Below are 22,875 nucleotides of genomic sequence, written 5' to 3' on the forward strand. Positions count from 1 at the left end.
CCAAAAGTCAAAAGTTTACACTCCCTAAACTCTTTGATAGATTGACCATTCGATGCATTAAATGGCGAGTCATTTTCATCTTTTTCTCAACAAAGCTTGATTTTTTTTCAAAACGATTTTGACCTTTCTTCCATCCTCATCCCTTCCCGTGCTAGCATAAAAGTTGGCTAGTGTTTTTGTTTACCACCGGCATGTTTTTGTTTTCACATTTGGAGTGGACACACTATTTAAATTGAAGACTCAATTATACTACTAAAACTAATCCTAGAGGTCCTTATATATATATATATATGTGTGTGTGTGTGTGTGTGTTTTTAGAGGTCTTACCATTCTTATAAAGAAAAACTATAAATTTCTTTACTGTTCAAAGCTCTAACTTAGAAATCTAGTCAGTCAAATCTCGCGAGTTTGGACGCTGTATTATTTGAGATAATTACTATAGTATTTTTTATGATGTGATGTATGTAAAATAAAGAGAAGTTGAGAATATAAAAAGTTGAGTTGAAAATTGTGTTTATAATACAAGTGAAATATTATTTGAAAAAATTTGTTACCCTAAGACTTTCAAATTCAAGAATACGATTGAATTCTTCCTATCCATTTATTATGTATTTATAACATTTTCAAAACCTTTTCTAAATATTTTGGCAAAATTTTTTTATTGTGCATCGTAAATATGTTTTCTAATCACCTTGTTATATTTTTAAACTCACATATATCACATTATAAAAAGCAATACAATATCATTCTGCAATTTTTTGAAAACAATCTTCAATCTATATAGAATATCTCTAAATTCCTTGATGCATAATGCTTGAGAAATAAAGATAATTTCCCTTTATTTTAATAGCATAGCATGTATTCATTTAGTAAATCCTTAAATATCGAACTGTTTGATATCAATAATATTGATTAGCGTCAAAAATCAAGGGACGAAGGTTTGAAAAGACCAATGTCATACCTGTTCGTTATAAGGTGTCACAATAGTGAATGCTAATTGGTTTTCGACAATGCTATATAGCATTGCAGTCAAATTTGTGTTCATTCAAATTATTTTCAAGCTCTTAGTCCATTCATAAATAACATTAAATATCTAATCAAAGTCTATTTCACCTAAACTTTTTTCAATTTTTCTAGGGAAACTATAATATTAAAGGAGAGTGTTTAAACAAAATTAAAAAGTAGAACAAGAGAGTAATAAAATATAATATTAGATCAAAATGAAGCAACAGAATCTTAATTGAAAAAAAATGGGGTAGATTGAATGATTCGAAAGGACTTGAATAAGAGATTTTGGATTTGAAATCTCCTATTTATATTAAAAAGTAAATAAATAAATAAGAAACCTTAGCTAGAACGCTGCCGTGTATAAAACCGCATCATCCCACGTTTTCACAGACTTTCCCAGCAACTGCTGCAATTGACAATCTCCTCTCTCTGTATTACAAAAGACTAAACACGTGCACGACCCGCATTTCCAGGTCTTCATCGGAATTAAAATAATCCATGAATGGCACATCTCGTAAATTCTTTACAATCCCAGTGGCAAATTCCCACCCATACCCCAATATTTAGCTCGCTCGTCTTCTAAACCCCTCAAATCCTCCGTCCTCGTTCATTTATTTCGACTCTCATCTCATCATTTCACTCATTGAAAACCCAACCCGGTCCAATTAGACCGGCCGAAATAAATCCAACCCGGTTCAACCGGTGCTTTTTTGTCAATTTTCCGGTGGAGCTGGGTGGGAGTTGGTTGATAGACGGCGTCGTATCTGTTTTTTTTTCCTTTTCATTAGATGACGTCGGGGACGAGGCTTCCGACATGGAAGGAAAGAGAGAACAACAAGCGGAGAGAGCGGCGGCGGAGGGCGATCGCCGCCAAGATCTTCGCCGGACTGAGGATGTACGGGAATTATAAGCTCCCCAAGCATTGCGATAATAACGAAGTCTTGAAAGCTCTCTGTAATGAAGCCGGTTGGGTCGTTGAAGAAGACGGCACCACTTACAGAAAGGTTAGACGACTTATCCTATTCAAAAAAAGAAAAAATTCTTCGCCGGTGATGTCGTAAGTTTCCAATCGTCCGTCGATCTGGAATTTGATTCTATTGTTTTTTTTCCCTTGAAAACACTTTTTAATCTTCAAACAATACTTTCAAGTATTTTATGATTTTTTTTTTTTAAAAATGAACGTTAGTAGCCAGGTAGCCATTATTGGAAGTGAAGACTGAATGGGTGCTAAAGAGCGCCGGGTGCGTTCAGCTCATGTTAGCATGGTTTACCGGTTCATTATTGAGCTGTTGATTGAGCCAGTGAACTGCTTTTGCTATATAGTTGTCCGGATGCCGACTGCTAAATTGCGCTCCACTTGCTTTCAGCGCACGTTAGCATGGTAGCGTTGGAGATTAGTCTTTTTCTATATTATTTTTTTTAATAAAAATGCTATTCAAGTGGTAAAGATGACTTTTGACAAAAAAAAAAAAAAAAAAAGTGGTAAAGATGACTTAAATTAACCGTCTGTAAAATTTGCAGTTGGGAAGAAAGTAGATCACGTTCAGACTGCAAATTTTAACCACCGCAGATTAAAAGCTCGAAGCTCAAAAGATTCTCTCTTTTTTTCTTATTGGAATTTTTTTAGCTGAGCCCGAAAAACAATAAAAAATATGAAAGAGAAGATGGTGAAAAGACAACGTCTTAGATTCAATCTATGCAGTCTGATCGTCAGGGGAAGGTTTCTGGACATCCCACCTGGAGAATTCACTCTTAGACAAAAATAGCCTCTTGAAAATGGGGATAAGTTCATGTTTGTAGAGGTAAATTAAATTTACTAATATGGGTAGTTTAGTCAATTCAGCTACCCAAACGTCAGGGCATCCGTCAAATTTCCACCTGTACTTGTCTGCGAGTTGCAGCTTAGATCTACTGTGGTTAGATTTCACCTTTGACGGTGGCTTACATTTTTATTCTTTTATGAAATTTTCATATTTCAAAAGGGCATTTTAGGCATGTAAAATTCATACAATATTTTCACTACTGGTGGTACTTGATTAGGACGAGTATACCTTTTCAGAGGAAGAGTACAACCAATGGTGTAGCACTTACTGGACTCTAAATCTTTTTTTTTTTTCGAAACGATAGAAATTTTATATCATTAAAAACTGTACAATTTTGGAGCAAAGGCTCCTTACTGGACTCTAAATCATGAAATGGGGTTTACGCCAAACTGGGTTTTTTTTTTCCCTTTTTAATTTACTTGGTAAATCTCTCTCTTTTTTATAAAAAAATTTCTTTTTCAGGTTTGTCTGGGTTCTATCCTCTTCCTAGATTCCCGGGTTTAACACCTTTTTCTTCTTACTCAAAGGAAGCGTGGGCTTGTTGGGTTTTGCGGTGGAGGTGGGGTGTGTTGATTGTCAATTGTGGGCCTAAAGTGTTTGCTCACTTTTTCTAGTTTTGTTTGTTTATCTTTTTGGGTTGGTTTCAAAATTGGTATAGTAGTTGTAGCCTGTAGGAGTAACATGAGATAGATGGGGAAAGTAGATATGAGAAACTTTATGATAATTACATGCAGTGAGCCAGCGATGATTTTGAACAAGGCTGTAGAGCGTGTGGTTTTAACCTTGTAAAAAGTCAGCAGAGCTAGTTATCCAACCTTCTCATTTGAGCTGGCAAGGAAATTGGGATATCATTTTCAAGTTCTCCACCCCGGGTCATACACAGAAAAAAACGTGGAGGATTTTTGTACAGTTGCTGAATAAAGTGGGATTGGATGAAGAGGAGCTGTGGTCCAGTTCAGTCATGGCTGTTTGAGTTATTGGGGTTTACTGTGCTGGGTGTTCTTTCCTTTTTCTGTTTTTTTCCCCTTGTAGGTTGGGGGAAGGGGAGGGAATTGTCTAACGATGCAGTTGACATTGCTATGATGGTGATTTGTATGTTTCTCTGTCTTTTGGTAAAGAGACTTTTTGGGTTGGAGGAGAGGGGAAAGGGGTGAGGGGGGGACAGGTATCTTTCTTATATTTGGGGTTCCATCATGATATGCTTTAGAATCGCCTTTGTGGATCTGGGGTGCGTACAAATTCTTGGTCCACCATTTTAGATAATACTGATTTTGTTGGTCACCAGCATTGAAATTTGTGGCATGATTTAATTTTTGATTTTTTAAAGGCAATAGAAATTGAAAAAAAAAAAAAAGATAAGTGATTTTGATTTTGTAAGGTAAAAGAGAAGGGCTTAGATTGGACATGCGGATGTATAGATGATAATATTGTTTTTGGAAGCGAAATTGGATTTTAAATATATGCTGAAAATGACATCTGAGGATTTGGTACGTAAAATATCTTGAAAACCAACTGATCTTCCCATGGATGAGGTCCTTACTTTGACCTTCTAATTCAAAATTTGTTGGGTCCAAAATTTTGATTGATCTTATTAGGTGCAGAAATATCTACGAAAGTCAATATAAATCCAAAAATAACCAACGTTGTTTGCTTTGGTTCCCATGACTTTGTTGGTTTTATGATGACCGAACTATTTTTGGAGTTTTATCTTAATAAGTTCCATTCTACTTGCTGAAAGATTGTTTTGGCAGAAAAGGAAAACAAATGCAGAAAATTCTCAGCAAATACATAGAACCAATCTTGGATTTTTTTTTTTTGGGTGTTCGGGTAGTTATTCTTTTTTTTCCAAGGATTTGTTCGTATATTTTTACTGGTCCAATCAAATTGATCATGCTTACATAATATGGCTGATTGGTTATGGGTTTATTAAAATAGTGTGAATTACATTCGATTATATGATGCAAACAATAGCTAACTCGTCAAGGGGCGCAATTTCCAGAAATTGAAGTTGGATTGTTGCGCTAACATTTTGGGTTTCTAGTTCAGATTAATTAAGGGATAAGCTAACAGGTAATATCCAAGTATATTTAGTCCAAAACTCCTTGTGTGGTTGGTGTTAGATATCTCATGGAGAATTCAGTGTAGATAGCCATATTATGGACCAACGTAATGCATGTTGGAATGCTCTAGAGACAGCTTAGTCTCCTATTTTTCCTCATCTGTGTTCTATAGTTCTATTCTTTCAGTAACTAACTATTAAATGTTTCACTGTGTATCCTTCAATGGTGGTCTTAAAATGCCTTGCATCCATAATCTACATCTTATTAGGGGGCATCCTTCCTACAACAAACATGTTAAACTTGTTGCGAGTTATGAAAGTCTTGATCATGACATAGAAATCAGGATGTGTTACATCAAGTTACCTCCACGCTAAAGAAGTATTCATGTCTGCTTGCAATAGATCCTTAGATTCTAGGCATGCATTAGTGACTGCATTTTGGAACCTTGCTGATACCAGAGATTTTTTTCCTACCTTTTTGAGCTTATGATCTCTATTCCTTTGCAGGGATGCAAGCCTGCTGAACGCATGGATATTATTGGTGGTTCTGCAACAATGAGCCCTTGCTCATCATACCAACCAAGTCCTGGCGTATCATACAACCCAAGTCCTTCGTCATCATCCTTCCCAAGCCCTGTTTCATCCCATTATGCTGCCAATGCAAATGGTAGTGCTGATGCTAATTCCCTCATACCTTGGCTTAAAAATTTATCATCCGGCTCATCACCTGCTTCATCCAAGCTCCCACACCATCTTTACATCCCCAGTGGCTCTATAAGCGCTCCAGTCACCCCTCCTTTGAGTTCTCCTACTGCCCGGACCCCACGGATGAAAGATAATTGGAATGAACAAATAGGTGGTTCAGTGTGGGGACAGCAATACGCCTTCTTACCCTCATCTACCCCCCCCAGTCCCGGTCGTCAGACTCCCCCTGATTCAGGGTGGCTGTCTGGTGTTCAAACTCCCCAAGATGGGCCTTCATCTCCAACCTTCAGCCTTGTTGCATCAAATCCATTTGGCATCAAAGAGCCACTTTCAAATGGAGGATCCCGCATGTGGACTCCAGGGCAGAGCGGAGCATGCTCCCCAGCTATTGCAGCTGGTTTTGATCAAACTGCTGATGTCCCCATGGCTGATGCTGTTTCTGCTGAGTTTGCATTTGGCAACAGTACCAAGGGACTGGTCAAGCCGTGGGAAGGGGAGAGGATACATGAGGAATTCGTATCCGATGATCTTGAGCTTACCTTAGGGAACTCTAAAACCAGGTAAGTGGTACAAGATTGTTCAACTGTGGCAGCGTATCACATAAATTTCATGTGACATGTTAACAAATTGTTTTGATGTTGCAGATAGGGAGTGAGTTTTATGCGGAACAGAATATCAATCTGTCAGTATGTGTGCATGAGCTGATGTCCTTTTAGCAAAGATGAAGTGATTATCTGTGTCAATACTTCTGAAGGATTATTAATTGGTGGAATCAGTGATGTTATAATGTAGAATAGCGGAAATATTCTTTTTTTTTTCCATTTATTTTTTTAGATCTTTTTCACTATCTTAGATAGTAAAGCTCAGTATAAATAGATATTCCATGAGTGGCTCTTGAACTTTTTCCACCCATTTTTCTTCCCTTTTTGCACATTCTTTTTTCATTTTACGGCAGTTTTTCGCCATCTGCAGCCTATACAAACACTCGTTACATGTGATTATAGTTTGTAACTGGAATCGGCTTGAATGTGAAAGACGACTATTGTGGTAACTGAGTTCTGACTATTGACAAGTTTCGTGTCTACCTGTTGTTACTTCCTGACGTGTGTAGCTTGAAAGTTGATAGATCACTGTTGCTTTTTCTGTCGCCTTTTTTCAATTAGATACAGAACAACCAAGTAGAAGCAGATGGTAACCTCTTCATGAAATTTAATATATTATCAAGCTAGGCAGAGGTCCTTTATCATTTTTGCACCTTTTCATAAATGCAACTTGGGTGGATTTTTTTTTTTTTTGGGACTTGTTTATACTCTTCAAAGAGCAGGACTCTTGCTTTAAGATAATTTCTAAACCAACTAGTCTAGAAGTGTGCCATGTGAATTCAACACTTCAGCACGTTACTTAAAGACCTCAGGTCTGCCCAAGGCGTCCATTCCATTCCTTGTGTTAAAGCTGCGAATTGCAACGAAGCAAATACTAATGCATTTCAAAGAAGAACAAAGTGCACCAGTTTCCTTTTTTCCTTTTTCTCAATATGACCATCAATGTAAATCTGACAAGGGAGCTTCCCTCGCTTTTGTCAGATATAGCACATATTCCTTTAGTTTAATCAATACTGTACACCATTAGGCAGCTATTTACATTGGCAAAAGAATTGTGGGAATTAACTGTTCGTATACGAAGGAATAAAAGTGGTTGATAGTAATTCAAGAGACACGAACTTCAGCTCCTGAACCTTGAATGCAAAGGACACTATACATTTCGAAACTGTAATGGTAGCCCTTAAAGCTTCTGGTATAGATCTCCCAGTGCACGGTAGAGCATGGCTGCTGCAGGTGGCCTTGGCAACGATCCAATAAGTATGTCAGATGCCTTTAGTAACTGGCTACCATAAAATCTCGAATTTTCTCGGGCACGGGTTGTGACAACGCTCCCTTCAAGGGAACATCCAACAAAAGCACCTGCTTGGTTGACAACATAGATTTTGCACGAGGCAGGATGTCAGAAATTGACTCTTAAGACTTTAAAAAGTAAACCACCTACACTTCAAGGGCTACATACATTTATACACTATAATAACAAGCATAATATGATTTTTTTTTCTAGGTTAGAGAATTGCCTAGCTGAATACTGTTAAATCTATCTTCACATTCAGACCCTAGCAGTTCTTCAACTAACCAAATCATCCATTTAAATATAGAAGATTTCCAATTTAAATGTTGAAGAACAATGGCTAGGCAATACTTGCAATGTTTTGACCCTGCGGCAATTAATGCAAAATACACATAAAAGCAGGCAACAGCAATTCTTTCCTTTCTCCTTTAGTTTTATCCCCCCTTTCCCCATTAGTTAAGCATAAGCAAATGATTTGAAAAAAAAGAAACCTCAATACTCAAATTGCAAAATTTCTCTATAACAAATAAGGGGTCTTGAAAGGAAAAATAACCTTTACTGCAGCTATATGTATAACAAGCTGCATAGCAACCAGCACCAGCTCGCACATCTGCTTCTGCAGTGCGTCCAATGATTCCAAATGCAGCACTTAGACCAGCTCCAACTGATAGATGTGTACTACTACTGAAGGTCTTCACAGCAGAATTAGTTCTCAGCACTATAATGAAGTCAGTCAATTCTCCTCCAGCCTATGACCACATACATAACAAGAGGTCAGCATGGTATCTGGTATGATTTCATTCATCAGACCTTGAAGAAAGAAAATCATGTTCAAACTGAAAATGTGTTAATTGGGTTGTTCACTTAGAAAAAATGAGGCTAAAAAATAAGTTACTCCAAGATCACAAAAACATTGTTATTCTTGTCCTCTAAATTGCGCATGGACTCCCCTGAGATATAGAAGTGGTAAGGGAAAATGCACAAGTTTCAGATAACTTTTTATCTTTTTACATTTGCTTTTCCATAGTTTGGTGCAACAACCATAAACAGAACTGACTTTTAATTTCTTTTTTTTTTTTTTTTGTGGGGGGGAGGGGGAGGACACGCCTTGGCATCGTTGTGTGAAGATCATTACTGAGGAATTTAGTTACACAAGGATTACAGTGAAACAGACAATGGCATTATTATAATGAATGCTTTGCTTGCTTGGCTAAGAAAGAAAATTTAGATACCTGAGCACCCCAGCCCACACCAAAGGTAGATATGGCAGAGGGTGGAGACCATGAACCATCTTCCCTTCGAGCAACCACCAATCCAGTTCCAACATTGTATGTAACCATCATTCCTACTTTGACAACAGTGAGTATGGCTAGCCCTTTGGCATCTCGTAGAATAGCTTCTGGAATTTTCTTTTCAGGTGCCAGAGAACCAACCTGAGCAGTCATACATGTATGAGATTCTTGACAAGGTCCATAAAAAGCATTCAGGAAACCAAAACAACATAATTCACATGCTTTTACAGAGAAGAAATTACAGAGGTTTCCCTTATAAAATTACTGAGTCCATGAGACAAAATGTCACCCAATAAGATAGTGAATGCACAATAGGAACTATAAAAGCTGAGAACCCAAGCAATAAGTGTCTAGAAAATAGAGTCCGCACAAGGAGTCTTTAACCGCAATGTTGTGGCCTAACCTGCAGGTTTATAGAAAGTTAAGAGTAAAATTGAACCAGCTCCATACCTTAGTATAACCCCGAATGGTATTTGTGGCCTTGTAGATCTCGTACTCCATTGACTGGCCCCATGGAAAATTTACCCAGGATCTTAATGTACTCAGGTCAGTCAGATCATGTGTTGGCAACTGTGCAGCATGGCTTACTTGATCCATCAAGAATGGCTGGACCGACTCAAGACGAACGAAACAAACATCACAAACCCGTTGCGGATCCCCAGTGCGAAACTTTTCTGGCAACAAGCTCCTTCCTTTCGTGCACTCTCCACAGAATATACCTCCACAGAACCGACAATGATGCCTGGTGCACATAATTGGATGAAATTTCACATTGCATAACATGCAAGATGAAGCTGCACTGTCAGGCAACCATTTTGGTGGGTCTGATTCAAGAATTTCTTGGGCGTTACCGAAGTTAGCTTCTGTGAGAGTCTCAGCCATCTCTTTCCATGCTTGCTCAATTAGGTGACCAGATATCCATGAAATTGTATCAATATCACCAGAAGCCATGGAACTGACCTTCCCTCGTGCCACAAGTAACATTTCCAATACCACATCCCACATGGTCAATTCCTTGTCTTCACCTACCAACCCACTCCAGCCCATATCCCCTTCCGGAAGGTACCCTCCGTTTAAGCTAAAACCTCTGCTCCACTCGTCATGCTCACTTTCTGACATTGGTGGAATAGAAACAGGAATCCAAGATCCGGTTTCTCCAAAAAGAGGTGTATCGTAATAGAAGTACCTTCCTTTCTGAGGGCCTACATCTGAATCTAGACTCTGATTACTTTGCACTCCAGCATTTGAGGGCGAATTTTCATCACCAGCTTCTGTGTTGTCTGGTTGTGGGTATACAGATTTGGTATTCTTGCCAATCTCTTCTATGTATTCGGAAGAATAAGCATCAGATTTATCACGTCTAGTTATCTGCTGGAATTTAAAATCTTCCTTCTCACCATTTCCATCCTGTGTACAGTCAGGTAGGTTGATATCATTCTCCACATGCTTAGCCATTTGTTGGCGCAGATATCCATTAGTACCATTACTAACCTCTGTGTTTGCTAACTGTGCTTTATAACCATATTCTTCACTTTTAGCCCCTTGGTGGTTGAGAAAAGCTCTCTTTGTAGTATTTTCTATCACAGACTCATGTGGCTCCATTCCATATCTTTCTGGTTTACTTTGTATTCTTGTGAGATCATTATTGTCATCCCTCTCCTCTCCTGTGGTTTGAAGTGATAATTTAGCAACAAACTCTTCAGATTGGGAAATTTCTCCACTCTTCAAACTTCTCTTTTCCACAACTTCATCTCTTGTGTATGTAAGTGATTCCGATGCAGGTTCAGCCATTTTCTGGCTAAGGCTTCTAGCCATATACTTTTGATTGAAAAGCTCTACGTGCTTCCAAGGTCTCTCAGAACCCTATAATCAGAATAGAAACACCAAAAACAAAAAAAAAATGAGGTTGCTGATCAACAAATTATGGACTGCTTGCAAAGGTATGAATTTGACCATCTAAAACATAATGTGAACACCTACGCTTGTTCTGAAAGACCCAATTTAATAGGTGCCAAGAAACAATAAAGAGACTAAGAGATTACTTGAACAGAGCATATCACAAGAATGGGAATTTAATGCATTACAAAGTGAATATTACTTCTTCAACATCGAACAAAGTTGAAAGCAGATTATAGCTGTGATCAAGTGCTGCAATAACAAGGCAAAGAAACCAATATGAATCGATATTCCATCGGTCTGGTCCTCTGTTGCAATGAAGGTAAAAAAGCAACCTCAAACAGGCTTAATTCCTTTCATTTGAAATGTGATTTCTGAAACACTTGGAGCCTCCATAAGCAAAGTATGCCCCACTCACTCTCTTATTGGCAGTTTCACATTCTTATGTATAATGCAAACAATGCAAATTCTAGAACATGCAAAAAGAACGGAACAACATAAATTTTGTTTTAAAAACATCTCTAGTCAGATATCAACTCTGAGAAGTGCCATTTCTCAAACCGGTCAAGAAAGCACTAACTCAACCACCAACACATGTATAATCCAAACAGTATCTAACCTAAAAAGCTCTTCAGACACTGCTATTTTAAGTTATAAAAATACAAAATAAAAAAACTTTGATTTGGACCGTCTTCATTATCGTTTTAATCTTCCTTTTCAGTAAATTCTCCAATACTATTAAAACCCATCCAATCCAAACTATACTTTTCTGTGACAATCCAACTTTTCCAAGATCCTAGTCACAAACAACCCAAAATTTGGAAAAAAACATGAACAATGAGTTGCCTTAAATATCCAATACGTCTCCACATTAGAAACAAAAATAAGTGTAAGAGAACTAATTAAAAAAAAAATCATAATCTTTTCCTCCTCCCCCAGAATTTTGGTTCCGACCTTCAACTGTGATACTTACAGATGAACTAATAACTCCAAAAAGGGTCCCTAAAATATCAATCAATTTAACAAAAAACTAAACTTTAACACTAGAAAATAGCTAAACCTCAACAAACTGGAATAAATTGAACAAGAAATAATACATCTTCATAATTCAACAGGAAAAATTTTAAAAACTTGAGGGCCTTAGGGGTTGTTACCAATTCAGGATCAGGGTCCAAAACCCTAGAATCCAAGTGCTCAGTTCCTCTTTCAGCTGAAATATATCCGTCCCCCATGGATCAAAACTGAGACCTGTTTGACATATTATGATTAGCCCTTTCTTAATTTTGCTAATTTAATATCAAATTTTTGGCCAAAAAATTTGGGAAATTACTCAATGATCGATTAGAAGATGGTACAAGGAGGAGAGAAAAACGTGTAATTTTGAGTAAAATAAGTGAATGAAGTGTTGTCGTGGATTTTGATTGGGATGTTATGATCGTTTGCGTGGGCGTTCAGGATGCACACGTTTTTTGTCCTTGTACTCTTCTAATCCTCTTGTAACAAGAAGTTATTATGGGCGAAAATTACTTTTTAGTCCCTTGGATTTAGAGTTGGTTCTCAATTTAGTCGGACAAGTTTTGCATTTGAAACCCTATTTTCAGGTAATTCGTGAAACCAGCTCTAGTTTTTGACTTTGAAAAGACTTTTAAAATAGACTGTATGAATGTTTTCCAATGAATAAATAAAAGAGTAAAGTGAGATGTTGAGGATTATAACATTTGTTAGAGACAATTATCGAAAACAATTCATGATTTGGGATTATAATTCTACTATTTGAAAAATAAATTATAGAGATTGAAAAGCATCGTACTTTTAAAATTGTGGTAGTCCCATAGGTACCTAGTATGGTCCATAGTCATTTATTTTAGGGTTAAATGCATAAAATCTTCACGAACTAGTATTACACTAGTTGTATTTTATACCTTAAAGTATTTTAATAGACACTTTACACCTTTAGTCAACAACTAAAAAATAATAAGAAAATTAACTATAATCTTAAATGAGAAAAATACCATTTTGATGGGAATTTTGCTACTTTAAATAGACTAATTTTCACTTTATATCAAAAAGTCTAATTGTTTATACATATATATATAGACTAATTTTGTATTTCATAATTTTCTTCAACGCATCATAATGGCATAACTTCATATAATTAGTAAATTTTCACTTGATATCTTCACAAGAATAAAATTGGAGCAGAATCCAAAAAATTTCACATGAATTTAGCACAATAATTGCAATAAAGTTTCAATATTGAACCCAAATTAAAACCCACATATTAGTAAACAAAATATTAGACACAAAAAAATTGAATAAAATACATAAATTATTTACTTTTCTTTGATAACAATCTTTTTGAACCTAGGCTAATTGGAAATATGTAAGGTTGTTGAGATTCTTGAATTCAATTTATTCCCTTTCTTCTTTTTTTTAATCCTATTTCTTTTGTTTTAATTGTCATTCAAAGTGATCATATATTTTATTGTTATATGTTTTCAATTAGATTTTATTATAAGTGAAAATTAATTCATTTAAAGTGACAACTTTTTTTTTTTTTTTTATCAAAAAGATACTTTGCCACTTACAAGCTTTTAATGGAGAATAAATTAGTCATTTCATCAATTATTTGGATAGAGTAAATTTGCTTATTATTTTCTAGTTGACTATGGGTGTAAAGTGCCTATTAAAATAATTTAAGATGCAAAATGCAAATAGTGTAATAGTTTCGCAAGGGTTTTCTGTACTTAACCCTTTATTTTACTGTTTGTATATGATCTTGTGCAACTGGAAAATAAAAAGAGAGAACAAACTTCCTAATAATAAAAAAAAGAAGTCTAAAGCATAAAGAACAAAGAAATCTATTTCCATCACATGGAAGAGGAACTTAGTTCAAACAAATATGATTTTCCTCCCTTCTTTCCAAAAAAAAAAAAATCAATTCATTGTGCGTAAATCTTAAGAACAAGATAGCTCATTGTATCTACTTTCTTTCTCTATGTCATAAACCATTTTGAAACAAAAGGATTTCAATCACAAAAATGTTTGATCTACTTGTAACTAAAATGTACTAAGACCTTACCGTTATTGTTGCTTAAATAAGGACAGTTCTCAATCCTCATAATAGATTACGAGATTCGGCTTTATCAGTTTCAGACTAGTTCCGTATTTGGTTTGGCTTAATATGCCAAGAAGTCTTGTAAAGCTTTAAATCACAAGAAAGCGTCAACCGGCCTATTAGCTCAGTTGGTTAGAGCGTCGTGCTAATAACGCGAAGGTCGCAGGTTCGAGACCTGCATGGGCCACTACGGTTGTTTTTGGCCTCCGTTGCCTCATATGAAATTACTTATTTACCCCTTTCTTTTGTTTTTTTCCAGCCACCCCGTTATATCTATTAGACTATTTCCCCAGATATCGCCTTCAAATCTGTAAGCCCCCCACCGCACCCAAATAATAAAATCCCCAAAAATGTCAATTAATACTAATAGCAACAAGTCTAAATCCGCCCTCCGGCTCCGCCCCAGCTTACATCTTTCCTTCATTATTTTCCTCCTATTCATCTTCCCCAAATCTGTCACCCCAATCCCCGAAACGACGTCGTCCACTAAAGCTTCGACTCGCGGAAGCATCCGAGATTGCACTGATGTGGGGTCAAGATCGGAGTGCTCGTTGAACGCCAAATGCAGGTGGTGCCGCAGCGACACCATCGATGACTTCTGCTTCTCCAAATCTAATGCCTTGCGGTTGCCCTCCCAAGTCTTCACTTGCGATTGAATTTCGGTTGCCAATTGTTTCATTTTGGTGATTAACCGGTTGTTTCGATTCTTGTCCTTGTTGTTGTTGTTGTAGTATTTTTCTACCAAATTTTGGAATTTCTTCCTTTTTCTGGGGAAAAAAAAATTCCCTTTGTCCAGCGTTTTTTCGCTTTGAGATGGAATTTTTCTGCTTCCTGTTGAACCTTTTTCTTCAATTCCTCGTTAATGCAGTTGTATTGTTCTTCTAGAAAAGGACTCGCTAATTCGATTTTTTTTTTTTACTCTGGGCAGTAAAGTTGAAGGCTTTTTGTACTGCCAATTAAAGAGAGAGAGAGAGAGAGAGAGAGCAAAAAAAAAAAAAAAGGGAAAGAAAGCAAAAAGTTGCAAATGGGCTTTCAGCCGGAAGTCTGAAAAGTGTTTTTTTTTTTAAGCTAAAGAGGGTTTGGAAAAGATGTAGAAAACAGAAGTCTAAGGTAAAACTAAAAATTTGGAGATTCGCTTATACAATGAAGCTGCTTTTGCAATTCAACTCTAAACTCTGAAGAACAGGAAAACAGAAGTCTAAGGTGAAACTAAAATTCTGAGTTTGTAAACTGTGCTATTCTGCTGTTCTGTTTCTTAATTAATGCAGTTGAACGAAGTATATGTTCGACAACGTATGCTCTGGAAACAAAGACTAAGATGGAAAAAATAAATACTAACATTTCTACTTCTTTGTCATGTCCCTCCTGAGAATTGAGATACTACATAATTTTTGACAGCATCTGTAGTGTCCTCAACTTCATCCAACTTCTCAAAAAACTGAATTAACTTCTTCAGCTCCCCATCTCCAAGATCATCAATAAACGGGAGAATCGGCACGGCATTATCAGGCTGAAAAACATACGAATTCGGATTGTCATCAACAATCACAACCCTTTTCAAATCCCTTCCCAGCTCAGACAAATCTTTCACAAACTTCCCATCCAGTTCTTTGCAGGAATCTCGGTACAATCTGTGTGAAATCAAACCCTTTCCATCAATTCTGTCGAGCACTTGGGAAGCATACTCCTCAATTCCAGCTGTGAACACCACAATCTCAAATTTATTTCTCAGGAACTCCAAAAATTCTTCCACAAATGGCCTCTTTAACACGAAGAAATCCACTCTTTCTCCATCTATCATCGGCCTAACTATGAAATCATACTTTTCTGGAGCAGGGCCCGGCTGGGAATGCACCAAAGTCTCGTCCAAATCAAGAAAGACAGTCTTTTTCTCTGGCGAAACCAGTGGTGGAAGCGCAGAACTTTTTTCGTCATCAAACAGAGCCCTTCTGATGCTATTTTTGGGATCTTCAGAACCCTTTTGAAGTAACTGATACCCCCATTTTCTTGGGCTCTTCTTCTTAATTGGGGTCGCAATGCACGCTAATTTGGAGAAAATCTTGATGAGGCGGCGGTGGCAAGTGTAAATGGATTTGTTAATCGAAGCAACCACCACTGAAGCAGTGGCGGAGGCATTCTTTACGGGTGATTTTTTCCGGCGTTGGTGGCTGTGGTGACGGTGGCCAGGACTTTTGATGGACTTTGTTGGGGTTTTCTTCACAATCTTGGACACCATTTTTGTTGGATCCAGAAATCAAGACGAAAGGGGAAAGGAAGAGTGGTTAATTGATGCGGTTTTTAGTGGGGGAAAGGTGTATATGGGGAAACGAGGAGAGAATAGAGTGGGGAGTTTTTAAAATTTTGCCGTTGCAACGGTCGAATTAGTCCGTCCAGTCCAGGTTTGATTGGATATCTAAAAGCATAAAAGTAAAAAAGTACGTGTACGTTGCTCAAAACAGCAGGCTGAAGCCATCCAAATTTCAAAACAATATGAAGGAAAAAAGAGATGAGAAAAGAAGAGCAGGAACTAAATACATTTACATTCGAACATTATAAGATGTTAGTACTCTAGGAGTCAAGTACTTAGTTCAAAATCATTTGCCGGGAATGGATAACTTTTGGATATAGACTAGTGTTGTTTAAAAAAAAAAAATAGATGAAGTAGAAGAAGGAAATAGAATATTTCCTTAACACGTTTTATGACTATTTTTTCGCAGCAACAGATCTTCTGTTACACAATGGGTGTAACATTCATGTTATACAATAGGTGTAACATCACTGGATATGTTGACACTTATCATCTTTAAATTATGGATTAATCTTTTTTACACCGACATTGTATACACTGTCAGTATCAAATAAATGATAACTATGCAAAATTTGAATTTGAAATTCAACTTTTGCACACATGTCATGAATCCAACAATGATAATGTATACATTATCAGTGTATATAAGATTTACTCTTAAATTATACGCTAATTAAGTTAAAATCTTAAAAAGAACAAACGTTAGTGTGTCAACACGTGCTGCACATTAGTATGTTTTGGGCTTTGAGACGCAAGTGAGCCAAACCAAACTACCCAAGTCATACAACATGAACTTTGTGGCCAGGCCCAAGCATTAGTGTAGGAAAAGGTCTTTTGGACTTGCTGCTGCTGATCCCAGGACGTTTCAGTTTTCTAATTTTGTTTCAGGTTCAGTTTGATGCAACACTTCTCACTGAAAAAAGATCAAAATCTACAGAAAAAAAAAAAGAAAGAAAAAAAATCATTCTGATTAACCAACCCAGTGAACACTCACAAGCCATGAAACCCTGAATACTCAGCCATATTTTATGAACCGAGCTCATTCAATACAAAATAATCTCAACAAAGTAAAAGTTAATTTGTTTCTATACAGTAGTGGCATTGGCACAATTTCACAATTCTTACACAAACACCTTAACATCTGTGCCATACAATATTGGTTAAGTAGAACGTCGAGAAACTAATTTGAGGTATGTGCCACAAACTAATCGAGTCATTATTATAGGCAAAGGCACACAAAGTTAAGAATAAGTAAAGTTCTTAATTGTGAAGCAATTTTCTTCTGAGTTGTGGAAAAAAGTAAAAGTCGAGGGGGGGGGGGGGGGGGGGTTCATCTCATTGCCTGCCACTTCGAACATTAAAGCAACCGCCAAATCTTTCTGAGCTCCATGAATTAGGGAAGGAAAACATCGCAAACTAAATATTCCACAAGGTGGAACGAGCAAAAACATCATTCCATTTGGCTTTGAACCTAAGGCCTTGGATCCAACGAGAAATTAACCAATCTGAAACATAATAATAAACATATCTTCTGTCTCTAAAGTTAAGACGCTTTTCAGGTATTCCTCTAAATAACCATACTGTTGGAAAACACTCACTGGAGGAATAGCCTCCGTGTGAAAATGGCAGAATATTGGAAACAGATAAAGACTTGAAGTATACTAATGACTCAGAAAGACATGCAAGTGGGATCAGTAAATAAAAAGTTGATAGATAATGGAAGACCTGAAGTACAAAAAGTTAGTACTAGTTAATATTGATCTAAAATAATTTTGACTGATCTAAAACATCCACCAAATAGTTTGGGAGTTGGGGACTTGGGGCTGAGTTGAGTTGCATTTTGCATGCCAGTTGAATTAGGGTTGCATGCTCGATTTGGTTGAAATCATCATTGCTATATGTTGGAGGGCTTTATGACATTTCTTGCTCTTTTTTGTTGGTAGAGTTTACCTTTTCTAGATGGGTTTTTTTTTTCCTTTTTTTTTTTGGTAAGACCTTTTCTAGATGGTTAACAAACGCGTAGTACTTGTCAATTTCAACCTCTCTTTTCCCCCTCCTTGAAGAATAAACTACTGTTAAATCCCATGATTCAATTTTTTTTTTTTCTAAAAAAACTCATGCACGAGTTTTTTAGGTAAAAATGATATCATCTATGATGTGAAAAATCTTGACAACATTTATATGCTAAATGAAATGGTGAAGCATACCAATTACACAACTCTAGAATAGACCTTTGATCTCGTAGGAAGTTAAAAATAAAATGGAGCTTGAAGTTATCATTTATTGTATAGATATTCTATAAAAAAATAAAAAAAAATATCGAAACATAGTTTTACTAAATAGATAAAGTGATTTAAAAAGGGAAAGTACGATTACATTAAACAACTTAATAGGCGAAACAAATATCAAATTAATAACTTATTACATTTCTTAATAATGCCATGCGTTATGAAATTAGAGGCTGTGATTTGTCCTAAAATAGTCAAAATGTCCGCAGACGCAAGCACCTAAGTGATTCCAAAATGTACGGCCACTTTCCCGTCAACGTACGCCAACTTATCGGTCACCCTGACAGATTTTAAATGTGGATTCTTCTTGGTTTCACACCACTCTTTCTCGCTAGCAATTCCCATTTTCATTAGGCCTTTGGTTCATTAAAAGCGAGCATACAAGTTCAACATGGTTACAAATTTTTGGATACAATTGAAAAGAAAAAAGCTATATTCACACATGGGCAAGATGGCTAGGATTTGTATTTACCATTGGGAATGATATGAGGTGTAGATTAGAACTAAACAAGCATGCATATTTAACAACCGCTAATAAAACATTATTAAATAAGTCTAAGTTACCTATTGATTGAGAATCAATCAAAATTGTATGATTTTGGACTTTTCTTCTCTCTACGTACTGCCTCATAGCGCAGCATTGTAGCTTCAAGGATGATTTTTTTTTTTTTTTATTCATGCATGGAATATGAGGTTTGGGTGAGCGCAGGTATAATTCATGGTCAAATGAGGTCAACTCGATCTGCAGCGTAAAAGGTTTGAAATGAGTAGTCCAAATCGAACAATTAGCATTTGGCTTTGATTTAGACCGTCAATTGCATAGTACAGCCATGATTTAGACCATAAGCATAAGGTTGTAAACAAATTGAATTTTTAGCGAGCAATTTTAACTCGACTCATTAAGGGTTCGACTTAATTTCAATTTTTAACGAACATGAACTCAAATTTAAACAAGAATAGGATTCGATTAAATTGAGTATCGAATCGAATTTGAACTTATATATATTCGCTCATTAAGGTTTGATTAGGCTCGATTAACTTTTTATATATATATTTATTGATATTTCATATAAAAGTACACATTATTTTATTATATTAATATTATATATGTATTATTTATATAATTACTAAAAATTTAAATAAAAATTCAAGTTAAACTTTAGAATATTAACTGTTAAATTGAATAGAATTCGAGTTGAAATTTAAAATTTCGAATCAGCTGATGGTTCACATGTTTGATTCGATTCAATTTGTTTACTAGACCCGTTCAACCATGCACATGCTGGGACAAACTTTTCAAAGTTTGTGGCCCATTCCCAGCCATTTTGTCTCCTACTAAGCCCTATACAGGACCCCTGACCCGATCGTTGAAATATAAACTTAGATATAATTTCCTTCGATGTTCTCATGCACAATAGAGGATAAACCTGAATTTGACTCGTATTTGCATTCTTGTGTGTGTGAATAAAAAATATAGGAACAAACTTTTCTTCAAAATTTTCTCCTAGGCTTCGAAACTGATGCACAAAATTCACAATCTCGAACAAATTCTGGTACTGGAAAAAAAAAAAGAACAAATTCTGGTAAGAAATATTTCATATTCTGCTCTTCGGTTACTTCATAGTAGCCTTCAGATTCTTCCTCAAGTCAGGTGTCGTACATGTTGTATGTGATTAATCAGTATTCACTTGGAAAAGGCATCAAGAACACACACACACAGAGAGAGATATATATATATATCTCTTTTTAATTTGAGTCTTCTAATACAATTATGGCTAACTGGCTAACAAATTTTTTAAAAAAAAACACAATTGATTAATTAAAATATGTTAAAATCCAGCATAATTGGGATTAACAACACAGTGGAATATATTTTTGGGACTTCTAAGTATTTGATAACAAGCCTATGCACTATGACATTTCTGGTGTGGTTTTAATTTATCAGCCGCAAAAGGGCAGAAATATTGAACTAGATAGAAAGACGTGATCATTGCACTCAAGAAATGTAGTTAATTGTACCAAAAAAAAAAGTATTACACTAGAGAAACAATACTGCAATCGATAGAGATAATCATTGTAGTTCGAGACTTTAAAAGAAAGCAATTTTATACTTAGGACAAAAACTGTTTTTTTTTTTTTTTTTTTTTTGGGAAAATTTGGAGAATTGGAATAGGAAGACTGAAAGTTCATACGAAGGGTATAAGTTTTGAGAAATTTGCGAATAGGGTATCAGTTACTATTCATAAATTAAAATACCTAGTAAATTATCGCTAAATTACTAATTACGTTCGCAATAAAGTGCGCTTTATTGAATAGAAATACGAATAGAAATACTTTTCATGAACTTTGTGGCCAGGCCCAAGCTTATAGTGTAGAAAAATTCATTTGGGCTTTGCTGTTGCAGATCCCAGGATACTTCCATTTTCTAATATTCTTTCTTTCTTTTTTTTTGATAAGATTTTTCTAATATTCTTTCAGTTTTGAGTAGTAGTGAAACACTTTTCACTAACAAAAAGACGACGGAAATTGGAGTGTTTAGTTTATTACTTCACATCTCCATCAAAATGGCTAACATAATGGAGTTGATAATATTTTGTAATAATACCGAGCTCATTCAACTAAAATAATCTCAACACAGTTGGTTTCTATACAGTATTGGCACAAGAGAATTCATACACAGACATTTTAACATCTGTGCTGCATATTTGTTATGTCGAATTTCGAGAGACTTATTCGAAAATGTACCATAAACTGTAAAATTTCTTTCATGCCAAGACTATTCGAAACCATTAGTAATGAATATTAATGAGCATAAACTTGAATAGAAGTCTACAAACTATAATTAGCAGTTACTAATTGCACGAGCAATTGGTTACGGTTAATGTAGTCATTATTACAGGCAAAGGCACACAAAGACCATGATTATTCTTAATTAAACAGTAAAGTACAACAAAAGGTAATTATTCGGGTTGACTTAGTGGTTAGATGGGGTTCTTTGAGTTCTCTCTACTGTTAGATTTAGAGTTCAAATCCTAAAACTAGCAATTGGGAATCGAAAAGATAAGAAGGATGTGGGGAGAGAAGGTAGGGTTCAAAAAATAAGTACGACAAAAGGTGAAGCAATTTTCTTGTTAGTTGTGGAAAAGTAAAACCCACGGGGGTCATTGCCTGCCACTTAGAATATTGAAGCAACCATTAAATCTGAGCTCCATGTAATCGGGGAGGAGATTATTTTGGTCTTCTCATAAGCCTGTATACTACGGTCTACAAGTGAATTTTCATACAAGCCTCAATTTTCTAGAAATTAATGCAGGCAGCTTGGTACAATTGAATGTAATTTCTGAAGATCTCCTTTGAGAAAGTCTTATTTTTCGTTCTTCAATAATCTGGTTCATAAGATTACAACCAACCCACAATAGTAGGATCAGTACAAATAAACCACAACTCGACATTTTAGTACAGTTTAGTAACATTGCAAACTGATTCGCTAATGATAAAATGAGCACTAACACTCCGTTTGGCTTTGAACCCAAGGCCTACAATTGAACAAGCAATTGATTAATCTGAAACATTATGAATAATCTTCTGTCTCTGAAGTTCAAAGGCTTTTCAAGTATTCCTCCAAAGAGCCATATAATTTCCATTTTCCAATCATACTCACTGGAGGAAAACCCGTGTGAAAACGCCAGATTAGAAGAATATTTGGAACAGTTAAAGTTTCAATGTTGCTAATGACTCAGAAAGACATGCGAGTGGGATCAGTAAATAAAGTTCATAGATAGTTGAAGACATGAAGTAGAAAAGGTTAGTAAAGATTGCTAATTTTGACTGATTAGAGGCTCCAAAAGATATGCTAAATAGTAAATAGTGGGCAGTTGGGGTTGAGGAATTGAGTTGGGTTTTGCATGCCAGTTGAATTAGGGTGCCATGCGCAATTCAGTTGAAATCATCATTGCTATGCATATATATTGGGAGCATGATTTGGTTATAATGGTGACAGTCTTGAGCTTTATGACATTTGTTGCTCTTTATTGTTGTTAGTGTCTTTATCTTTTCTAGATGGTTAACTTGCAGTGCTTGTCAAGTTCAAGCTCTTTCTTCTTTTTTTTTTATTCCTATTTTTTCAACTTTTTTGTGAAAGTTCTTTCTGAGGAATAAACTATTAAACGTCATTATTCCATAAGATAGACTCATGCAAGAGAAAAAAACATTTTTTTTTCCTAAATTGACATTTTCTATAATGTGAAAAATCTTGAAAAAGTAAGTATACTAAAAGAATTGGTGAAGTATGCTGATAAAAGTGCTATTCAACTGCAATATAGACCTTTCATCTCATATCATAAATATATAAAAAAAAAAAAATATTTATTGAAGTATACTTATCGTATGTATATTTGTAGAATTTAAAAGTCCTTCGAAACATATTTTACTAATAAATTTTACAAATTAAAGATTTACAAATAGATAAAAAGATTTGATGAGGAA

At 35.7% G+C, this 22,875-nt stretch overlaps 3 protein-coding genes and 1 non-coding gene across 5 annotated transcripts; 2 read left to right on the forward strand and 2 right to left on the reverse strand.

Moving 5' to 3' along the window:
* The first annotated feature begins 1,550 nt into the window (after positions 1 to 1,550).
* On the forward strand, positions 1,551 to 6,513 carry LOC113762422 (BES1/BZR1 homolog protein 4-like). 2 transcript variants are annotated; one of them, XM_027305871.1, is made up of 3 exons: positions 1,553 to 2,012; positions 5,398 to 6,155; positions 6,240 to 6,513. In XM_027305871.1, the coding sequence occupies exons 1-3, from the start codon at positions 1,797 to 1,799 to the stop codon at positions 6,241 to 6,243; spliced, it is 978 nt and encodes a 325-aa protein (XP_027161672.1). In that variant the 5' UTR covers positions 1,553 to 1,796; the 3' UTR covers positions 6,244 to 6,513. The 2 variants fall into 2 exon arrangements, with proteins under 2 accessions (XP_027161674.1, XP_027161672.1); XM_027305873.1 differs by having other exon boundaries at positions 1,551 to 2,012; positions 5,398 to 6,513.
* A 566-nt stretch (positions 6,514 to 7,079) lies between these two features.
* Positions 7,080 to 12,109, reverse strand: LOC113762193. Its single transcript, XM_027305519.1, has 5 exons — positions 11,831 to 12,109; positions 9,231 to 10,643; positions 8,721 to 8,921; positions 8,042 to 8,237; positions 7,080 to 7,556 (listed from the first exon to the last, which is right to left on the reverse strand). The coding sequence occupies exons 1-5, from the start codon at positions 11,906 to 11,908 to the stop codon at positions 7,378 to 7,380; spliced, it is 2,067 nt and encodes a 688-aa protein (XP_027161320.1). The 5' UTR covers positions 11,909 to 12,109; the 3' UTR covers positions 7,080 to 7,377.
* Positions 12,110 to 13,907: 1,798 nt separating this feature from the next.
* On the forward strand, positions 13,908 to 13,981 carry TRNAI-AAU. The gene has a single exon. It is a non-coding gene; the product is annotated as a tRNA-Ile (tRNA).
* A 944-nt stretch (positions 13,982 to 14,925) lies between these two features.
* LOC113763283 (carboxy-terminal domain RNA polymerase II polypeptide A small phosphatase 1-like) lies at positions 14,926 to 16,077 on the reverse strand. The gene has a single exon (XM_027307048.1). It carries the CDS (start codon positions 16,028 to 16,030, stop codon positions 15,149 to 15,151), a length of 882 nt encoding a protein of 293 aa, XP_027162849.1. The 5' UTR covers positions 16,031 to 16,077; the 3' UTR covers positions 14,926 to 15,148.
* Positions 16,078 to 22,875: the final 6,798 nt, after the last annotated feature.

Source organism: Coffea eugenioides, chromosome 2, assembly GCF_003713205.1.
Source record: "Coffea eugenioides isolate CCC68of chromosome 2, Ceug_1.0, whole genome shotgun sequence".
In the NCBI taxonomy this organism is placed as follows: domain Eukaryota; kingdom Viridiplantae; phylum Streptophyta; class Magnoliopsida; order Gentianales; family Rubiaceae; genus Coffea; species Coffea eugenioides.

Excerpts from the sequence above, each read along its gene's own strand:
- LOC113762422 (XM_027305873.1), top strand. The coding sequence starts at position 1,797 with ATGACGTCGGGGACGAGGCTTCCGACATGGAAGGAAAGAGAGAACAAC. Across the intron at positions 2,013-5,397 it reads ACGGCACCACTTACAGAAAG|GGATGCAAGCCTGCTGAACG; the intron begins GTTAGACGACTT and ends ATTCCTTTGCAG.
- LOC113762193 (XM_027305519.1), bottom strand. The coding sequence starts at position 11,908 with ATGGGGGACGGATATATTTCAGCTGAAAGAGGAACTGAGCACTTGGAT. Across the intron at positions 10,644-11,830 it reads TGGACCCTGATCCTGAATTG|GGTTCTGAGAGACCTTGGAA; the intron begins GTAACAACCCCT and ends TTCTGATTATAG. Across the intron at positions 8,238-8,720 it reads GTGTGGGCTGGGGTGCTCAG|GCTGGAGGAGAATTGACTGA; the intron begins GTATCTAAATTT and ends ATGTGGTCATAG.
- LOC113763283 (XM_027307048.1), bottom strand. The coding sequence starts at position 16,030 with ATGGTGTCCAAGATTGTGAAGAAAACCCCAACAAAGTCCATCAAAAGT.